The 18,803-nt window shown below is 37.0% G+C and overlaps 1 protein-coding gene across 1 annotated transcript in view; it reads left to right on the forward strand.

Annotated features, from left to right (window-relative positions):
• The window catches only part of GCC2 (GRIP and coiled-coil domain containing 2), a 59,748-nt gene that overhangs the window by 9,337 nt on the left and 31,608 nt on the right, over positions 1–18,803 (forward strand). Inside the window, exons 5-13 of the mRNA XM_062210049.1 lie at positions 1,388–1,492; positions 2,392–4,860; positions 5,804–5,873; positions 6,562–6,662; positions 6,746–6,844; positions 8,338–8,457; positions 9,119–9,283; positions 9,548–9,652; positions 10,810–10,972. Coding sequence (XP_062066033.1) covers positions 1,388–1,492; positions 2,392–4,860; positions 5,804–5,873; positions 6,562–6,662; positions 6,746–6,844; positions 8,338–8,457; positions 9,119–9,283; positions 9,548–9,652; positions 10,810–10,972 — 3,397 coding nt within the window. The remainder of the gene's footprint in view (positions 1–1,387; positions 1,493–2,391; positions 4,861–5,803; positions 5,874–6,561; positions 6,663–6,745; positions 6,845–8,337; positions 8,458–9,118; positions 9,284–9,547; positions 9,653–10,809; positions 10,973–18,803) is intronic.

Genomic DNA, 18,803 nt, shown 5'->3' on the forward strand with positions numbered 1-18,803 from the left:
AGCCAAAATTTGGAATGAGCCAAAGAGTCCATCATCAGATGAATGAATAAAGAAAATGTGGTACATATACACAATGGAATATTATTTGGTGAATATTATTCAGCAATAAAAAATAAAATTCTACCATTTGCATCAAAATGGATGCAGCTGGAGGACCTCATGTTGCGTGAAATAAGCTTGACACAAAAATGAATACTGCATGTTTTCCCTTATATGTGGAGTTAAAATTTAAAAAAAAAGAAAAGAAAAAAAATCAAGAAACAAAGGAATGCCTGTGTATATCGGTATTGTTGCAAATACAGTTTTGTAAAATTTTGTGTTATACCTTTGTCTAAACAGTGGTTAAGAATGTCATGCTAGGGGGCTGGCACTGTGGCATAGTGGGCTGAGCCGCTGCCTACAGCACCAGCATCCCATATGGGCGGCAGTTTGAGTCCTGGCTGCTCCTTTTCCAGTTCAACTCTCTGCTATAGCTTGGGAAAGCAGTAGAGAATGATCCAAGTGCTTGAGCCCCTGCATCCACTTGAGAGACTCAGAGGAAGCTACTGGCTTCTGATTGGCCCAGCTGCAACTGTTGGGCTGTTAAAGAGTTTTAAAAAAAAAAAAGAATGTCATACTGCTATAGTTTTAATGATCTGTGATCACTTTAAAATTTACTGTATATGAGTGAGTCATTTTTCCATTCAAATATGTTTTTGTAACGGTTGTCTGTAGCCCCAATAAAATAGGGTCTTTTTGCTTGTTAAATTTCTTATTCCATGAAACATTAAGCCTTTTTACTGTAAGGAAAATTTAAAATATGTTATCTCAAAAACTAAAAAAAAAGAGAGGGTGGTCTGGTGCAAGGAAGGAAATATCATTATATTCTTGGAATTGTAACTGAACTACGTTGAATCTGTTAAAAACTGATTAAATTTTCTTAAAAGGTTTTAAAGAGCTAATGTATTATTAAAAAACTCTGTTGTAGTTAGGGGAATAATCTTAGCTTCATAGCAGATAGTGAGGAGCTATATGGATGGCCATTTCCCCATTTTTGAACCCCAAACGTTATACTTTGTTTACCAAATATTTGATGCCTCCAGTCCTGAGCACCTGATTTCTGGGAGTGTTTGCCAGCTCCTCCTGTGTACTTCCTTGTGATTGTCCTTCAGTTACATCTTTCTTCTTTTTTCTAGTTCAATTCTTTTTTCCTCCAGTTCGTTTTCCAAAAATGTGTTGAAATTTTTCATAGCCTCATGTCTTTTTTTCCTTTTCTCCTCGTTCTCATGTTTATACATTTTTAAATTTTATTCACACTTCCACATGTTTGGCAAATGTGAAAAGATAACATGTGGTCAATCCAGAATATTTTTAACCTCAGGCAACATATGGTCTTCTTCCAAAACAGGCACTAACCGAACGTCTGGATGCTGTTCTTCTGGAGAAAGCAGAGAGTGAACAGCAGTGTCTTTCTCTGAAGAAGGAAAATATTAAAATGAAGCAAGAGGTTGAGGTAAGACTCATCTGATTTTATTTTTACATTTCCTGAACAAAGAGACAACTCAGGATTTTAGAAGGAACTGAAGCGTGGGCATGTAGCACAGTGATTAAGGTACCCACACCCCATGTTGGATCATCTGCTGCAGTCCCAACTACTGTGTTTCCCATCCGGCTTCCTGTTAATGTACTGTGTACTCCGGAAGGCAGGAAAAAGCACCTGGGTCCCCACCACCCACATGGGAGACGTGGATTAAGGTGCAGGGTACTGGCTTTGGTCTAGTTCAGCCCTGATTGTTGGAGGCATTTGGCAAATAAACCAGTAGGTATAAGATCTCTCTTTCTCTGTCTTTGTGCCTTTCAAATAAAATGAAAATAATTACATAAAAATTTTTTAAAGTGAAAAGAAAAGTAGGTGAAATCCCTTGACTATACAGAGATAGAACTAACATTTATTTGTTGCCTTTTTAATCTTTCTTAAAGCTGTAATGTCTTTCTTTAATAAAAGTTGGGGTGGGGAACAGTTGATTTTCACATATAACACATTACCTATTCAAGGATATTCAGTGTCATATTTTTGCTTTCTTGCCAGTTAGATCTGGGCTAATTTTATCCAAAAAGTCTCTTTATTTATTCAGAAGCTGTTAGTTAAAAGTTTTATGACTTAGACAGCTTACATAATTTATCACCTTTTAAAATAAAATTAAATTCAGAGATTTTCTAGTTATTAATTATTACTTGAAGTGGTAGATTACTATTGCTGATTCAATACTTAAGAAGGCAGATACATTATTTATCTAGGGTTGTTTTTGCTCATTTCCTTTTTTCTGTAGTTAGCCTAAGAATCATTTTTCCTGAGGGAAGGGCTTTCTTTTGCCTTACTTAAATAATTTATATGTGTTTATTTTGTAATAGGATTCTGTAACTAAGATGGAAGATGTGCGGGAGGAGTTTGAACGGTCACATAGACACTACGTGAAAGAAATTGAAACTCTGAAAAATGAGTTGTTGGTAGTACATTCCAAACACAGTGAAGATAAAGCTAGCTTGCAAAAAGAACTGGAAGCAGCAACAAATAAACAATTAGAACTTTCAGAACAACTTAAAATTCAGAATGACTCTGAGGATAATGTTAAAAAGCTACAAGAAGAAATACAGAAAATTAGACCAGCTTTTGAGGAGCAAATCTTATATTTACAGAAGCAGTTAGAAGCTGTGACTGATGAAAAGAAACAAGAAATTGCTCACCTCCAAAAAGTTATTGAGTCTAATTCTCAGCACTACCAAAAAGATATAAGTAGTTTGCAAGAAGAGCTTTTCCAGTTGAAAGCTACACACCAAGAAAAGGTCAAAGAATTGATGTGCCAAATTGAAACATCAGCTAAGGAGCATGAAACAGAAATAAATAAGTTAAACCAACTAAACGAAAACTTAGTAAAGCAGTGTGAGGCAAGTGAGAAGAATATTCAGGAGAAATATGAATGTGAATTAGAAAACTTGAAGAAAGCCACCTCAAATGCAAACCAGGAAAGTCAGATATGTTCTGTGCTCTTAAAAGAAGATACTGTTGTAGAACAGGTAGTAAACGAAAAAGTCAAACACTTAGAAGATACCTTAAAAGAACTGGAATCTCAACATAGTATATTAAAAGATGAGGTAACCTATATGAATAATCTTAAATTAAAACTTGAAATGGATGCCCAACATGTAAAGGATGAGTTTTTTCATGAGCGGGAAGACTTAGAGTTTAAAATTAATGAACTGTTACTAGCTAAAGAAGATCAGGGCTGTATAATTGAAAAATTAAAATCTGAGCTAGAAGATTTAAATCGACAGTTTTACTGTACTGTAGAAAAACATGACAAAGAAGTACAGAGTCTTAAGGATCAGTATCAAAAAGAAATATCAGAACTAAATGAAACATTTCTGTCAAGTTCAGAAAAAGAAAAATTAGCATTAATGTTTGAAATACAGGGCCTTAAAGAACAATGTGAAAACCTACAGCAAGAAAAGCAAGAAGCAATCTTAAATTATGAGAGTTTGCGAGAGATTATGGAAATTTTACAAACAGAGCTAGGAGAATCTGCTGGAAAAATAAGTCAGGAATTTGAGTCAATGAAGCAGCAACAAGCATCTGATGTTCATGAACTTCAGCAGAAACTCAGAACTGCTTTCAATGAGAAAGATGCTCTTCTTGAAACTGTGAATCAGCTCAAAGGAGAAAATGAAAAGTTACTGTCTCTACAAGACTTCGTACCAGAACTTGAAAATACCATAAAGAACCTTCAAGAAAAGAATGAAGAGTACTTAGTTAGCCTCAGTCAGAGAGATACCATGTTACAAGAATTGGAAGCAAAGGTAAACTCCTTCACTGAGGAAAAGGATGATTTCCTAAATAAAATAAAAAATTCTCATGAAGAGGTAGATAATCTCCATGAAAAATATGAAAAGCAGGAAAGATTGATTATAGAACTTGAGGAGAAAGTGGAACAGACTACCCAGTACAACAGTGAATTAGAGCAAAAGGTAAATGAATTAACAGGACAACTAGAAGAAACTTTAAAAGAAAAGAACCAAAATGACCAGCAAATAGAAAAACTAATGGTTCAAGTTAAAACTCTCTCTGAAGACCAAGAAGCGTTGGCATCTGAAGTGAAGTCTCTTAATGAAGAGAATAATAGACTAAGTTCAGAAAAGAACCAGTTGAGTAAGGATTTGGAAGCTCTTTTATCTCGAAAAGATGATGTTATCCTTAAAGAACGTATTACTGAATTAGAAAAGAAGCTTCAGTTAACAGTTGAAGAGCGAGACAATTTAAGTAAACTGTTTGAAAGTGAACAAGCTCAGAAGTTATTTGTCAAAACACAGTTGTATGGTTTTCTTAAACAGATGGGATTGGAAGTTTCAGAAGAAAATGAAGAGCAAGATGCTATAAGTGTCCTACAAACCATAGGTGAAGCCTTAGCAAAATCAAATGAGGAAAAACATAACTTGTCTTCTCAATATGATGAAAAGGTATTAGAGCTAGAAAAAAATATTAAGTTCCTTCAGGAAGAGAATGTAGTTCAATGTGAAGAACTTAGATGTTTATTAAGAGACTATGAGCAAGAGAAAGCTCTCTTAAGGAGAGAGTTAGAAGAAACCATGTCAGAAAAGGAGTCTCTGCAATTTGATCTTCTAGAAATGAAAAATGCCAATGAAAAAACAAGACTTGAAAATCAGAATCTTTTAATTCAGGTTGAAGAATTGTCTCAAAAGTATGACAAAAATGAAACCCATAATGAAAAAGACTCTTTGATAATGGAACAGGAAAACCTAAGGTCATCACTGGAACAAAAAGAATCTGAATTACAAGATGTGAGAGCAGAGTTGATGTTATTAAAGGTACTGTTTGAATCCTGTTAATTCAAGTTCTTAGTTCTTGTCGTAGACTAGAAAATATAAATGTTTTTACGGTTTGAAGTCAAAAGTATTTAAACTCAAATGACACATTTCTGAAAAATACATTAGACATTTTATTACAGTATATCCTGTTTCATTATACTGAATTTGATTAGACATTTAAATATCACGATCAAAAGTGTATAGCTGGTTAGTGGGAAACCGTCTAGATATGAAAAAACGCAAGTCATTTTTGTCTGATTAGAACTTTTTTTTTTTTTTTGCACTGTCAATCTGGAAAATTGGCTGTAGTGGTATTTCGATTTGGCTAAAATTACAGGGTTTTCTCAAAAATGTTGTGAGGGCCGGCCCCACGGCTCACTTGGCTAATCCTCTGCCTGTGGTCGGGGCGCCGGATTCTGTCCTGGTTGCCCCTCTTCCAGGCCAGCTCTCTGCTGTGGCCCAGGAATGCAGTGGAGGATGGCCCAAGTGCTTGGGCCCTGCACTCCATGGTAGACCACGAGGAAGCACCTGGCTCCTGCCTTCGGATTGGTGCGGTGCGCTGGCTGCAGCGGCCATTTAGGGGGTGAACCAACAGAAGGAAGACCTTTCTCTCTGTCTCTCTCTCTCTCACCGTCTAACTCTGCCTGTCAAAAAAAAAAAAAAAAATGTTGTGAAAGTATGATAATTACCAGTTCATCTTTTCCTTATTACATGTGTGTAAGGTTGTTCATCTTGGCCTTTGATACTGCTGTTTCTAGTACATGCCAGACGCATAATAGGTCAGTATTATCTGCTCTGTCACAGGAAGAAAAAGACTGTTGACCAGATTGCTTTTTGTACGAATTCTCTTTGGTAATGATTTTCTCATGCTTAATACGATGGTCAGTTCATCTTGGGGGATGAAATGAATTCTTTTTGTTTTTGTTTTCCCTATAAAATCTAGGATTCTTTAGAGAAAACACCTATAAAAACTGATCAGCACTCCCCAATGAAAGAGCTGGAAGAAAAAATCGGTAATTACACTTTTATAAATGTCGTCACAAATTGATTAGAAAAATTCTTGTTACAATTAGAATAGAGTGGGAACTGTAAAGGCCAGTTAGTGAATTGTTAAGTGGCAGTCCTTATCTCATGCCTCCTTTCCTTTCACAATTTTTTTTTTTTAATTTTTCATTCATTTAACAGTCTTTATTTGAATACCCAACTGTTTTGTTTCTGGCAACAGAAAGGAGATGAATAAGGTGTGGACCATGTGCTCAAAGAGCTGTCAGGAGAGGCTAATGGAAAATCTGCCTCTGTCTCTCCCTCTCTAACTCTTCCTTTCAAATAAATAAGTTAATTTTTAAAAAAAGAAAGTTTGTTTTCTCTACTTTAACTTAAAGATTATATGTTCTCAAAAAGCAATGTCTGAGCTAAATTAAGCAAATAATTTTGATTTTTTTCTTACTTTTGGGTTCACAAACAAGTATGCTTCGTAAAGTGCACAGAAAAAAATGGAATTAAATGATTATTTTGGTGGAAAAAATTGTTTTTAAATTTATACAACAAGGGAGTCTTCAGTAGGTTCATGAAAAATACATATTGTGAGACCCCATGCATGGATTTCAAGAATCTTTCAGCACCAAAATAAATGTATGTTTTAATTCCATTTTTCTATTGAATTCTTTACCACTGAATAATCCTTTTGTTGTCTGTTTTTAGGAAATCTGGAAAAAGAATCCAAAGAGAAGGAGGAGAAAATAAGTAAGATAAAACTAGTTGCTGTGAAGGCAAAGAAAGAACTAGATTCTAGCAGGAAAGAGGTAAGATTCAGGCATCATGTTTTAGAAAGCCAGGAATTTTATCTCCTTGAAAACTTTTCAACTTTACCATGTATTTAAAATAGGCCCAGAATCTGAAGGAAGAACTTGAATCTGTTCGGTCAGAAAAGGATCAGTTGTCTGCTTCTGTCAGAGATCTCATCCAAGGAGCGGAAAGCTATAAGGTAAATAGGTTTTCTAGTAGCAAGTTGTATTTGTCACTTCTGAGTTAATGAATGGACTGAAAATTTGCAACTCTTGTCCATAAAATAGTCACCTTGTATTTTTTTTTTCTGTTTGTACAGTGTAGTGAAAATTGAGGTTTTGCAGTTAAGCTTTGAAGAGTGCCTTTAAAATACTAGCTTTTAAAAGTAAAATTCTGTTTTTGGGTTTCCTAATGAAAATGAGTCACAAAGGATGATTTGAAAATTTAAAGACACAAGCCAATGAAGAAGGAATTAGACAGCTGAGAAAAATCTAGTCAGGTTTTTAATTTCATTCCATGTACCGAAGTAACTTCTGAATGGATTGAAGAGTTTTATGAGGGGGCCGGCGCCGTGGCTTAACAGGCTAATCCTCCACCTTATGGCGCCGGCACACCGGGTTCTAGTCCTGGTTGGGGCGCCAGATTCTATCCCGGTTGCCCCTCTTCCAGTCCAGCTCTCTGCTATGGCCCGGGAAGGCAGTGGAGGATGGCCCAAGTCCTTGAGCCCTGCACCCGCATGGGAGACCAGAAGTACCTGGCTCCTGGCTTCAGATCAACACGATGCGCCGGCCGCAGTAGCCATTGGAGGGTGAACCAACAGCAAAAAGGAAGACCTTTCTCTCTGTCTCTCTCACTATCCACTCTGCCTGTCAAAAAATAAAAAATAAAAAATAAAAAATAAAAAAATAAAAATAAAAATAAAGAAATGGCCTAATTAACTGCTGTATAACAGCACCCGCATGGGAGACCAGGAGAAGCACCTGGCTCCTGGCTTCAGATCAACACGATGCGCCGGCCGCAGCAGCCATTGGAGGGTGAACCAACGGCAAAAAGGAAGACCTTTCTCTCTGTCTCTCTCTCACTATCCACTCTGCCTGTCAAAAAATAAAAAATAAATAAAAAAAGAAATGGCCTAATTAGCTGCTGTATAACAGAAAATGTCAGTCTGGCCCGACTGAGTAGGCCAACTAGAAATATCAGAGAAAGAAATTCAGTTGGTTTTACTTCTTCAGAAAGTATTGGAAGTTTTGCTGCATAGTTTAGTAGACTGTAATTATGTAATGTCCTTCACTTAGCACTCCCCCCTTCAATACACCTGGCTTGAAACGTTTTCCTCATCAAAATTTCTCAGGCAAAGTTAATAAGTGTCCGGGTTAAACTTTTTCTCCTCCATCTTTAAATTTGTTCATGTTTCATTTCTTGATGAGTAGAATATTTAACCCCAGAGTTAAATATTCATTTACTATTTTCTTCCTTTTTAGTGTATACTACCCTATCCTAAAATTCACCTGAATTGTGCTAATTTTATTCCCTAATGCCAGTTAGGTATTCCATCAAATGTGAAATTTAGGTAAATATTTTTTGAGTGTTCGGAATAAACTCTGAAATTTTATATCAAGGTGGTTTGATGATACTGTGTGATCTACTGAATGCATAGTGACATGCTACAGTTAAACCTTTCTCACATTACAGAATCTTTTGTTAGAATATGATAAGCAGTCAGAGCAGTTGGATGTGGAAAAAGAGCGTGCTAATAATTTTGAACATCATATAGAAGACCTTACAAAACAATTAAGAAATTCAACTTTTCAGGTAATGTTAAATTGAGGAAATTCAAACATGAAAATTACAATAAGTCTATTCTAATGCCAATACTGTCACATAAAAATTACCAGTGCCGTGTATGAGCTGAGTCCTGTGTGTGTACTGGGCATTCTGCAGGGCCAAGACAGAGGCTCCAGTACTGACGCTGCTTGTGTGCCGATCGTGGCTGCAAGGCCAACCCTCAGTTGGCTGAAGCAGAAAGCAAATTATCTGAGAAAAATTAAATTAACAAGTATTAATAATATATACTGTAATACTTGTAATACAGTATACAGTTGTATACAGTTACCATGTGATACTTGTATACAGTTACCATGTGTATTCTGCCCACTGTTGAGAAAATTTGACGACAAACAGATAGCAGCCATCCTGTCTGCTTACTCTAATCTCATTTCCCCTGGGGTTTTTCTGTTTGTTTTTTTCATTTATGCCTTTTGCTCTAGAGGTATCCCTGGCCTCTTATGAGATATGGCATATAAATATCAACCATGACAGATTTTTAAGTTCATTCTTCATATAACATTGCCATTCTGGGGGCTAGATTGGAAGGCTATATTTTGTGGACAGTGCTAGTATTCTCTGTTTTTATTCTTCCTCTCCTGTGTGTATTTCCTACATGTTTAAAGTAATGTAATGTTTGTCATTTCAGTGTGAAAAATTAAATTCAGATAATGAAGACCTCCAGGCTCGAATTGAGACACTACAGTCCAATGCTAAGTTATTAGAAGTACAAATTTTAGAAGTCCAGAGAGCCAAAGCAATGGTAGACAAAGAATTGGAAGCAGAAAAACTTCAGAAAGAGCAGAAGATACAGGTACAAACAGTCCTGTGATGGATTCATGTGTATAGTGATGTATCAAAATACCTGAAGGAAAGAGCAGCATGTGTGCATACAGCAGAGTGCATGTAATTCCTTAATGTGTAACAGCTCTACATTTAAGGATCCAAGCTAGGATTTAGGCCATGCTTTAAATGTTGAAAGACTCCAAGCTTTTTGTATTCCAATGTGTCAGATTTAATGTATAACCCTCTACATATACCTTTTTAACGTTGGTTGTATCGTTACTTTTAATTTTAGGAACATACCAGTACTGTAAATGAACTTGAAGAACTTCAGCTACAACTTCAACTGGAAAAGAAACAGCTCCAGAAAACCATGCAAGAATTAGAGCTAGTTAAAAAGGTAAAATAAAATACCAAGGTCAATATTCACATTGTTAACTATACATATTAGAAAGGAATATTTTTTAATATTTGTAGTGCTTAAATAAATTCTTAGCCTCAAAAAAGTGAAAATTTAGCTCCTTTAAGTACCTATCTTCCCATAAGAATCTAGTTGACAAATTATTACACTTTGATTTGACACTGTTTCATTTTCTACATCTGATCATTTGTGAAAAAATAACAGTTAATATCTGAAATGAATGTCAAAGCTTGAGATTTATATTATACTTAGAAATGTGGATAATTTTTTCAACCTTTTCAAAGAATTGGCTCAACTGAAAAGTACAATAAGAACTGCTTAAAATACTAATTTGGGGTGGCATTGTGGTGCATTGGGTTAAGCCATGGCTTGCAATGTCAGCAGCCCATATCAGAGTGCTGGTTTGAGTCCCAGATACTCTACAGTGTGCCCAGGAAGGCAGCAGATGATGGCCCAACTGCTTTAGCCCCTGCCACCCATGTGGGAGACCATGGTGGAATTCTATTTATTTATTTGAAAATCAGAATTACATAGAAAGAGGAGAGGCAGACAGAGAGAGAAATCTTCCATCTGCAGGTTCACTCCTCAAATGGCCACAATGGCTGGAGCTGCGCCAATCTGAAGCCAGGAGCCAGAAGCTTCTTCCAGGTCTCCCACGCAGGTGCAGGGGCCCAAGCACTTGGGCCATCTTCCACTGCTTTCCCAGGCCATAGCAGAGAGCTGAATCGGAAGTGGAGCAGCTGGGTCTCTAACCAGCGCCCATATGGGATGCCAGTGCTTCAGGCCAGGGCCGTTAACTGACTGCGCCACAGCACTGGCCCCAAAATAAATATATCTTTTAAAAAATATATTTCATAAATATAAGCCCTAGAAAAACATTGTGATTAATGAAAGTTATAATGAAATACAGTGAAACCAAGAAAGTTTTGTTACACTACTAGAAAATACATCATGTTGTACAGTTAAAAACTAAAATGTATCCAACTTCTCATATCTTCATTACTGTGCATAGTACTTTCATATTCCAGAAAAGTATAATAGAACCAGTTTATTCCTGTAGTGTCAATTTTAAAATTTTTACAAATGAAATTAACTGATCTAGTATTATATAAACCTTTTATCTGTAAAACATACAGGATGCCCAACAAACTACATTAATGAATATGGAAATAGCTGATTATGAACGTTTGATGAAAGAACTAAATCAAAAGTTAACCAATAAAAATAGCAAAATAGAAGATTTGGAGCAAGAAATAAAAATTCAAAAACAGAAACAAGAAACCCTACAGGAAGAAATGAGTGAGTAAAATTAAATTCACTTTGTAATTATTCATTATCACAGAATTGGGGATGGGTCAGGGCTGGGAATAGGCATTAGCTGTTGGTTTCACCAGTCTTTGACTGCCATCCAGTTGTTGTAAACCATCTGCCACTAAGAAGTTTATAGGTCCACCTGGTGCTGATGCAGTGATGTCATTTGAGTAATACAAAGATGAAAGTGCTCTTTGCCAGCAATTTACTAACAGGTTTGAAAAATCTGTGAAACGTTTCATTTTAAAGTGATTGTATTCCATTTTATCCAAAACATTTTTTTCTAGTGTCAGCATACAAATTTCCCCATAGGTGCTCTAACTGTATCTCACAAATTGATATGTTGTGCCCTTAACTGGTATGTTTTATTCCTATTTTAATTCAGTTCAGAATATTTTTAAGTTTCTTTTATGAGTTTTTTGTGTTTTTGGTCCATGGAGTATTTATAAGTATGTTGTTTAATTTCTAGATACTTAAAAGAATTTTTTCAGTTATCTTTCTGTAAATGATTTCTAATTTACTTCATTTGCAGTTAGAGAACACACTCTGTATGTCCTTTTAAATTTGAGCTTTGTTTTATGGCCCAACATAGGATTTCATTTCAATGAATGTTCCTTATGTACTTGAAAACAGTGTAGTTGTTGGATAGAGTTTTCATCAAACCAGTCGATGATGGTGTTTGAGTCTTGCATAGTCTTAATGACTTTCTGTCCACTTTTTCTACCAAGTGCTACAAGAGGTGTGTTGATATCTCTAGCTATAATGGTGGATCTCTCTTTTCAATTCTGTCAGTTTTTCTTTATGTATTTAGAAACTCTAATATTGGGCTATATGCACATTTGGGGTTGTTAAATTCTTAATGAATTCATTCCTGTGTTATATTGAGGAACGTTTTCTCTCCCTACTACTATTCCTTTTTCTAAAGTCTTCTTCGCTATTATTACTTGATGTTTATAACCACTCCCTCTTTATTATTTACATGGCATATCTTTTGTAATCCTTGGACTTTTAATTATGAAGTATTCTTTTAGATTGCATGTAATTGAGTTTTGCTTTTCCCTCCAACATGATAATTTGTTATTTAATTGAAATATTTAAATAATCCATGTATTTTAACATGATCATATATGTGATTAAGTTTAAATCTACCTCCTTTCTGATTGTGTCCTGTTTGTTTTGATCTTTATTTCCTTTTTCTACTTCTCTGGAATTACTTGACTTTCCTATGCTACCGTTTTACTTCCTTTATAAGTTTATTAGCAGTTCCTCTTCGTTAGCTTTTAGTAGTTGCCTTAAGGCTTTAAATACACATTGTTGAATGTATCACATTATTTTCAAGTAAATTATATCCCTTCATGTGTAGTGTAGGAAATTTACAGTAACATACTTTATTTCCTTCCTCTTTTGTCCTTTGTACATTTTACTTCTATATGTGGTGTAAACATAATTCATTGTTGTTTTTGTTTGAAGATAGTTCTCCTTTAAAGCAGAAGTTTGGGGGTGAAAAAAGCAAGTCAAAGCCTGTAATACTCATTGTCTGACCTTTTAAGAAAATTTTATTGAAAAATTTGGGATTTTAAAAAAATATTAATCCACATATGAGAGCTCTTCTTTAAGCAGCAGCAGCCCCAGAGCGCTGGGGAGAGGAGACAGACAGGAACAGAGGAGCCGCGGAGTTTGGCTTCACAGTGGAAAGGCTGTGCCTCTAGGAGCAGCAGCAGCCGCACCAAGAGAATGTTGAAATATTCTGGGCCTTACGGCTGCAGGAGCTGCACGACACAGGTGTCCTGCTTCTGTGGGTCCATCTGCCAGCCAGGGGGACAGATGCGGAGGTATCAGCCAGGCAGAAAGCTTCCTGGGTTAGAGTGAAGTAGGGCTTCTGAGAAAAACCAGGTGTGAAGAGCTCCTGTAAGAGACCAGAGGGAAAACAATAAATACACACCAAAAAACCTTGGCTGAATGAACATTTGATTTTTAGTTGAATGGGGTGGGCAGTGTCCTTTTGCCCTGATGTGTTCTTAGCATTTCCTGCGTGATGGAGGAGGCCCAGGTGCACCACAGGAAAGTGGTGTGTCAGATTGTTTTTAAAGGGGTGGGGTGTTTTAGCAGTGCAGGGCTACAGCAAGGACACTGCTGGCAGCCTCTTCTGTCCTTCGCTAATTGCATGCCTACCCCACATCACTAAGATGTGTCAGAGAACATTCAGACATTTTTATAAAAGAAACACTGTGTGATCAGGAACCTAGGCCTGTGTTGTAGATCAGACATCACAGGTGGAACTTTTTTGGGAAGCCTAGTCACAGATGTGGTGAATCAAAGTCTTCGAATGTGGAGCCTGGACATTTCTTTTCAAAAGCTTTCATATGTGATTTGAAGTTAATGCTAGTTTAGAAACTACTGACATGGTGAACTGGTGTTCTCAGTAATATCCTCACAATTAATAAAATAGCACTTCTGCCAAGGCTGTTCCATAGGCACACTGCATTATTAGGTGGTGACCACATCACATCTCAAGAGTGATTTGAGTGAACAATAAAATTCAGGAGCAGAGTTCTGATTATCTGCCTGTATGTAAAGATAAAATTTAGACTAAGTAGGTAATTGAATGGATTGTATAGTTTGTAGACAAATCACTTTGCATATACAGTAGCTTTGAGTTAAGTTCTTAGTACAAGTTGAATGACAGTTCTGAGTTACATTCCTGCAGTGCAAACATTTCATTTTGTCAATTAGTCTTTTTCTTTATTTTTAAATTTGCTTATTTGAGAAGCAGAGAAAGAGCTCCCATCTGCTATCTCACTCCCCAAATGTCTGTGGGTGCTGGGCTGAGCTATGCTGAAGCCAGGAGCCAGGAACCAGGATCCCAATTCAGATCTCCTACATGGGTGGCAGGGACTCACCCACTTGAGCCATCTGCTGCTGCTTCCTGGACTGCATTAGCAAGAAGCTGGAATCTCACATGGAATACAGTCATCTCAAGCAGTACGTTAAGCACTGGATCAAACACCCATCTCAGAATACATATGTTTTCAAGTCAGCCAGTTCAGACAGTCTTGGTACCTTGGAAAAACTGAAAGGAGCTGTTCACTGAGAAGTCCACCCCCACTTCTCACTGGTAACGAACAGAAATGTGTGGTACCGACAGTGAGTGCTAAGAACTCAAGGGAGAGAGGTTCTATAGACTAAACCATTGAAAGTTGGGGGTCAGGTTACCTCCCAAAGGTAAATTTTGGAGAGAAAACAGGAATTAACAAATGACCTTTCTTTCTGCAGCCGTGGTGTGGGCAAAAATTAAACTATTATTTTGGAAGTCTTGACTTGTTAAGGAGAAGTTAAATATGATTAAGATATCTTGGGGCTTGTGCTGTGGCATAGTAGGTTAAGTCTTCCTGCGGTGCCAGCATCCCATATGGGCACCAGTTGGAGTCCCGGGTGCTCCAGTTCTGATCCAGCTTCCTGCTGTGGCCTAGGAAAGCAGTAGAAGATGGCCCAAGTGTTGGGCCCCTGCACCCGCATGGGAGATCCAGAAAAAACTCCTGGCTCCTGGCTTCAGATCAGCCAGCTCTGACCATTTCAGCAATTTTGGGATTGAACCAACAGATGAAAGACCGTTCTCTCTCTTTCTCTCTGCCTTTCAAATAAATATTATGGATCCTTTATCAGTTGCATAGTTGGCAAATATTTTCTCCCATTCTGTCAGTTGCCTCTTCACTTTGCTGTGTTTCTTTTGCAGTGCAGAAGCATTTTAGCTTGATATAATCCCATTTGTCTATTTTTGCTTTCATTGATTGTGCCTCTGGGGTCTTTTCCAAGAAGTCTTTGCCTATGCCAATGTCTTGCAGAGTTCCCCAACGTTTTCCTCTAGTAATTTGATGATATCAGTCATGGATTTACATCCTAAATAAATTTTGAGTTGATTTTTTTTTTACAAGGTGTAAGGTGGGGGTCTTATTTCATAATTGTGCACACATAGATCCAATTTTCTTACCACCAGTTGTTGAAAAGACTGTCCTTTCTCCAGGGATTAATTTCAGCTTGATTGTCAAAGATTGATTGGTTGTGTGTGCGTGGATTAATTTCTGGGGTTCCTATTCTGTTCCATTGATCTGTCTACTTTTGTGCCAATACCAGCCTGTTTTGATTATAACTGCCCTGTAGTATGTCTTGAAGTCTAGCATTCTGATGCCTCCAGCATTGTTTTTGTTTAAAATTGCTTTATCTGTTCAGGGTTTCTTGTAAGCTTCCATATGAATTTTAGCATCACTTTTTTCTATACCTGAGAATAAGTTGTTGACATTTTGATTGGGATCACATTGAACCTGTAAATTATTTTGGATAGTATGGACGTTTTGATTATGTTAATTCTTCCCATCCACAAACATGGAAGATTTTTTCCATTTTTTGTGTCTTTGTCTTTCTCCAATGTTTTATAATTTTCATTGTAAAGATCTTTCATGTCCTTGGTTAAACTTATTCCAAGGTATTTAAATTTTTTGTAGTTATTGTGAATGGAACTGATCTTACAAGTTCTTTCTCAGCCGTGCCATTGTCTGTGTATACAAAGGCTATTGGTTTTTTTGTTTTTTGTTTTTTATTTTTTTTATTTTTGACAGAGTGGACAGTGAGAGAGAGACAGAGAGAAAGGTCTTCCTTTGCCGTTGGTTCACCCTCCAATGGCCACCGTGGCCAGGTGCTTCTCCTGGTCTCCCATGGGGTGCAGGGCCCAAGCACTTGGGCCATCCTCCACTGCACTCCCGGGCCACAGCAGAGAGCTGGCCTGGAAGAGGGGCAGCCGAGACAGAATCCGCCGCCCCGACCAGGACTAGAACCCAGTGTGCCGGCACCGCAAGGCGGAGGATTAGCCTAGTGAGCCATGGCACCGGCCCAAGGCTATTGATTTTTGTGTGTTGACTTTACCAAACTGTCTTATGAGTTCCAATAGTCTGTTGATGGAATCTTTTGGTTCTCCTATATATAGAATCATATCAGATGCAAACAGTGATAGTCTGACTTCCTGCTTTTCATTTGATTTCTTTTTCTTGCCTAATTAATTACTCTGACTAAAACTTCCAGAATTGTATTGAATAGCAATGGTGAAAGTGGGCATCCTTGTCTGGTTCCAGATCTTAGCGGAAATGCTTCCAACTTTTCTGCGTTCAGTATGATACTGGAAGTGGGTTTGTCATATATTGCCTTAATTATGTTTTTCTATACCCAGTTTGCTTAAGGATTTTATAATGAAAGGATTTTGTATTTTACCAACTGCTTTCTTTGCTTCAATTGAGATAATCATGTGGTTTTTATTCTTTAATTTGTTAATGTAATGTAATGTATCACATTGATTTGCATACCAGGGGTAAATCCCTATTTGGTCCAGGTGAATGAACTTTCTGATGTGTTGTTGGGTTCAATTAGCTAGTGTTTTGTTGAGGATTTTTGCATCCTTGGTCATCAGTGGTACTGTATAGTTTTCTTTATTTGTTATATTTTTTTCTGGTTTTAGAATTAAGGTGATTCTGGCCTCCATAAGAGTTTGGGAGGATTCTCTCCGTTCAATTGTTTTGAATAATTTGAGAAAGATTGGAATTATTTCTTTAAAAGTTTGATAGAATTCAGCAGTGAAGCCATCCAGTCCTGGGCTTTCTTTTTTAGGAGGGTCCTTATTACTGATTGAATCTCCATCTTGGTTATTGGTCTATTTAAGCTTTCTATGTTTTCAAGACTCAATTTTGGTAGATTGTATATGTCTAGAAATCTAGCCATTTCTTCTAGATTTTCCAATTTGTTGGCATATAGCTCTTTGTAGTAATTCCTGATGATTCATTTTATTTCTGTGGTATCTGTGGTATCACATTCTTTTTCATTTCTGATTTTATTGATTTGGGTCTTCCCTCTTCTTTTTTTTTTTCTGGTTGGGCCAATGGTGTATCAGTTTGGTTGATTTTTTTCAAAAAGCCAACTCTTTATTTCATTGATCTTTTGTATCATGTTTTTGGTTTCAATTTTGTTTATTCTCTATTTTTAATTAGTCCTTTCCTCCTACTAATTTTGGGTTTGTTTTATTGTTTTTCTATGATGTTGAGTTCCATTGATTGTTTATTTGATAGCTTTCCAATTTCTTGATATAGGCACTAAATTGCTATAAATGTCCCTCTTAATGCTGTTTTTGCTGTATCCCATGAGTTCAATATGTTATCTTTATTTGTTTCCAGGAATTTTTGGATTTCCCTTTTGATTTCTTGTATGACCCACTATTAATTCAGGAGCATTTTGTTCAGTTTCCCATGTGTTTGCATATTTTCTAAAGTTTCTTAAGTTTTTAATTTCCAGCTTCCTTCTGCTGTGGTCAGAAAAGATACATGGTATGATTTTGATTTTCTTGAATTTTTGAGACTTGCTTTATGGCCTAGCATGTGGTCTACCCTAGAGAAAATTCCATGCATTGATGAAAAGACTGTGTATCCTGCAACTGTGGGATGAAATGGGGTTTTTTAAAGATTTATTTATTTATTTGAAAAGTAGCATTACAGAGAGAGAGAGGGAGAGGCAGAGAGGGAAAGAGATCTTCCATCTGCCAATTCGCTTCCCAAAGGCCGCAACAGCCAGGGCTGGGCCAGGCCAAAACCAGGAGCCAGGAGCCTCTTCCAGATCTCCTGCGTGGGTTTAGGAGGAGTCCAAACACTTGGCCGTATTCTCTGCTTTCTCAGGCACATAGCAGGGAGCTGGATCAGAAGTGGAACAACTGGGACTTGAAGCGGTGCCCACATGGGATGCCAGCATGGCATTTGGCAGCTTTAACCACTATGCCACAATATCAGCACTGGTGAAATGTTCTGTAGATACCAGTAAGGTCCATTTGGTACATAGTGTACATTAGCTCTATTGTTTCTTTGTTGATTTTCCATTTAGTTGATCTGTCTGTCCATTGATGAAATTGGGGTGTTGAATTCCCCCATTATTATTGTGTTGGAGTCTGTTTCTTCCTTTAGATCCATTAACATTTGTTTTAAATAGCCAAGTAGCCTGGCATTGGGTTTATATACATTTACAAGAGTCACAACTCCCTGATAATTATGTATTATCATTACATAATGCCCTTCTTTGTCTTTTTTAACAGTTTGTGTGTTAAAGTCTATTTTATCTGGTATTAGAATGGCTATACCTGCTCGTTTGTGGCATTAGCACAGAATATCTTTTTTCCATCCTTTCATTTTCAGTCTGTGTATATCTTTGTTGGTGAGGTATGTTTCTTGTAGGCAGCAAATAGATAGGTCTTCTTTTTTAATACATTCAGCCAGTGTCTTTTAATTGGAGAATTTAGGCCATTTACATTTCAAAGTTATTGATAAGCAGTGACTTGGTCCTACCATTTTCCCATAAATATTCCTGTTGTTTGCTTTGAATTTCCTTTGTACTTTCATTAGGAGATTTTCTGCCTTCACCTTCTTTCATAATGATGACTATCATTCTTTGTTTCTCTGTGTAGCACATTCTTAAGAATCATATGTCAGGCTGGACAAGTAGTGTCAGATTCTTTCAATTTATGTTTGTTTTGGAAGATCTTTATTTCACCTTCATTTATAAATGAGAACTTTACTGGGTACAGTATTCTGAGCTGACAGTTTCTTTTAGGACTATGTCTCTCCATTCTCTCCTAGCCTGTAGGGCTTCTAATGAGAAACCAGCTGTTAATCTAATTGTGGGTCCTCTGAAGGTAATCTGGTGTTCCTTTCATACACATTTTAGGATCATTTCTTTACTTCCCCCACCCCCCGGGTCTCCCATGTGGGTGCAGTGGCCCAAGGACTTGGGCCATCTT

This window comes from Lepus europaeus, chromosome 13, assembly GCF_033115175.1.
Source record: "Lepus europaeus isolate LE1 chromosome 13, mLepTim1.pri, whole genome shotgun sequence".
Lineage (NCBI taxonomy): Eukaryota > Metazoa > Chordata > Mammalia > Lagomorpha > Leporidae > Lepus > Lepus europaeus.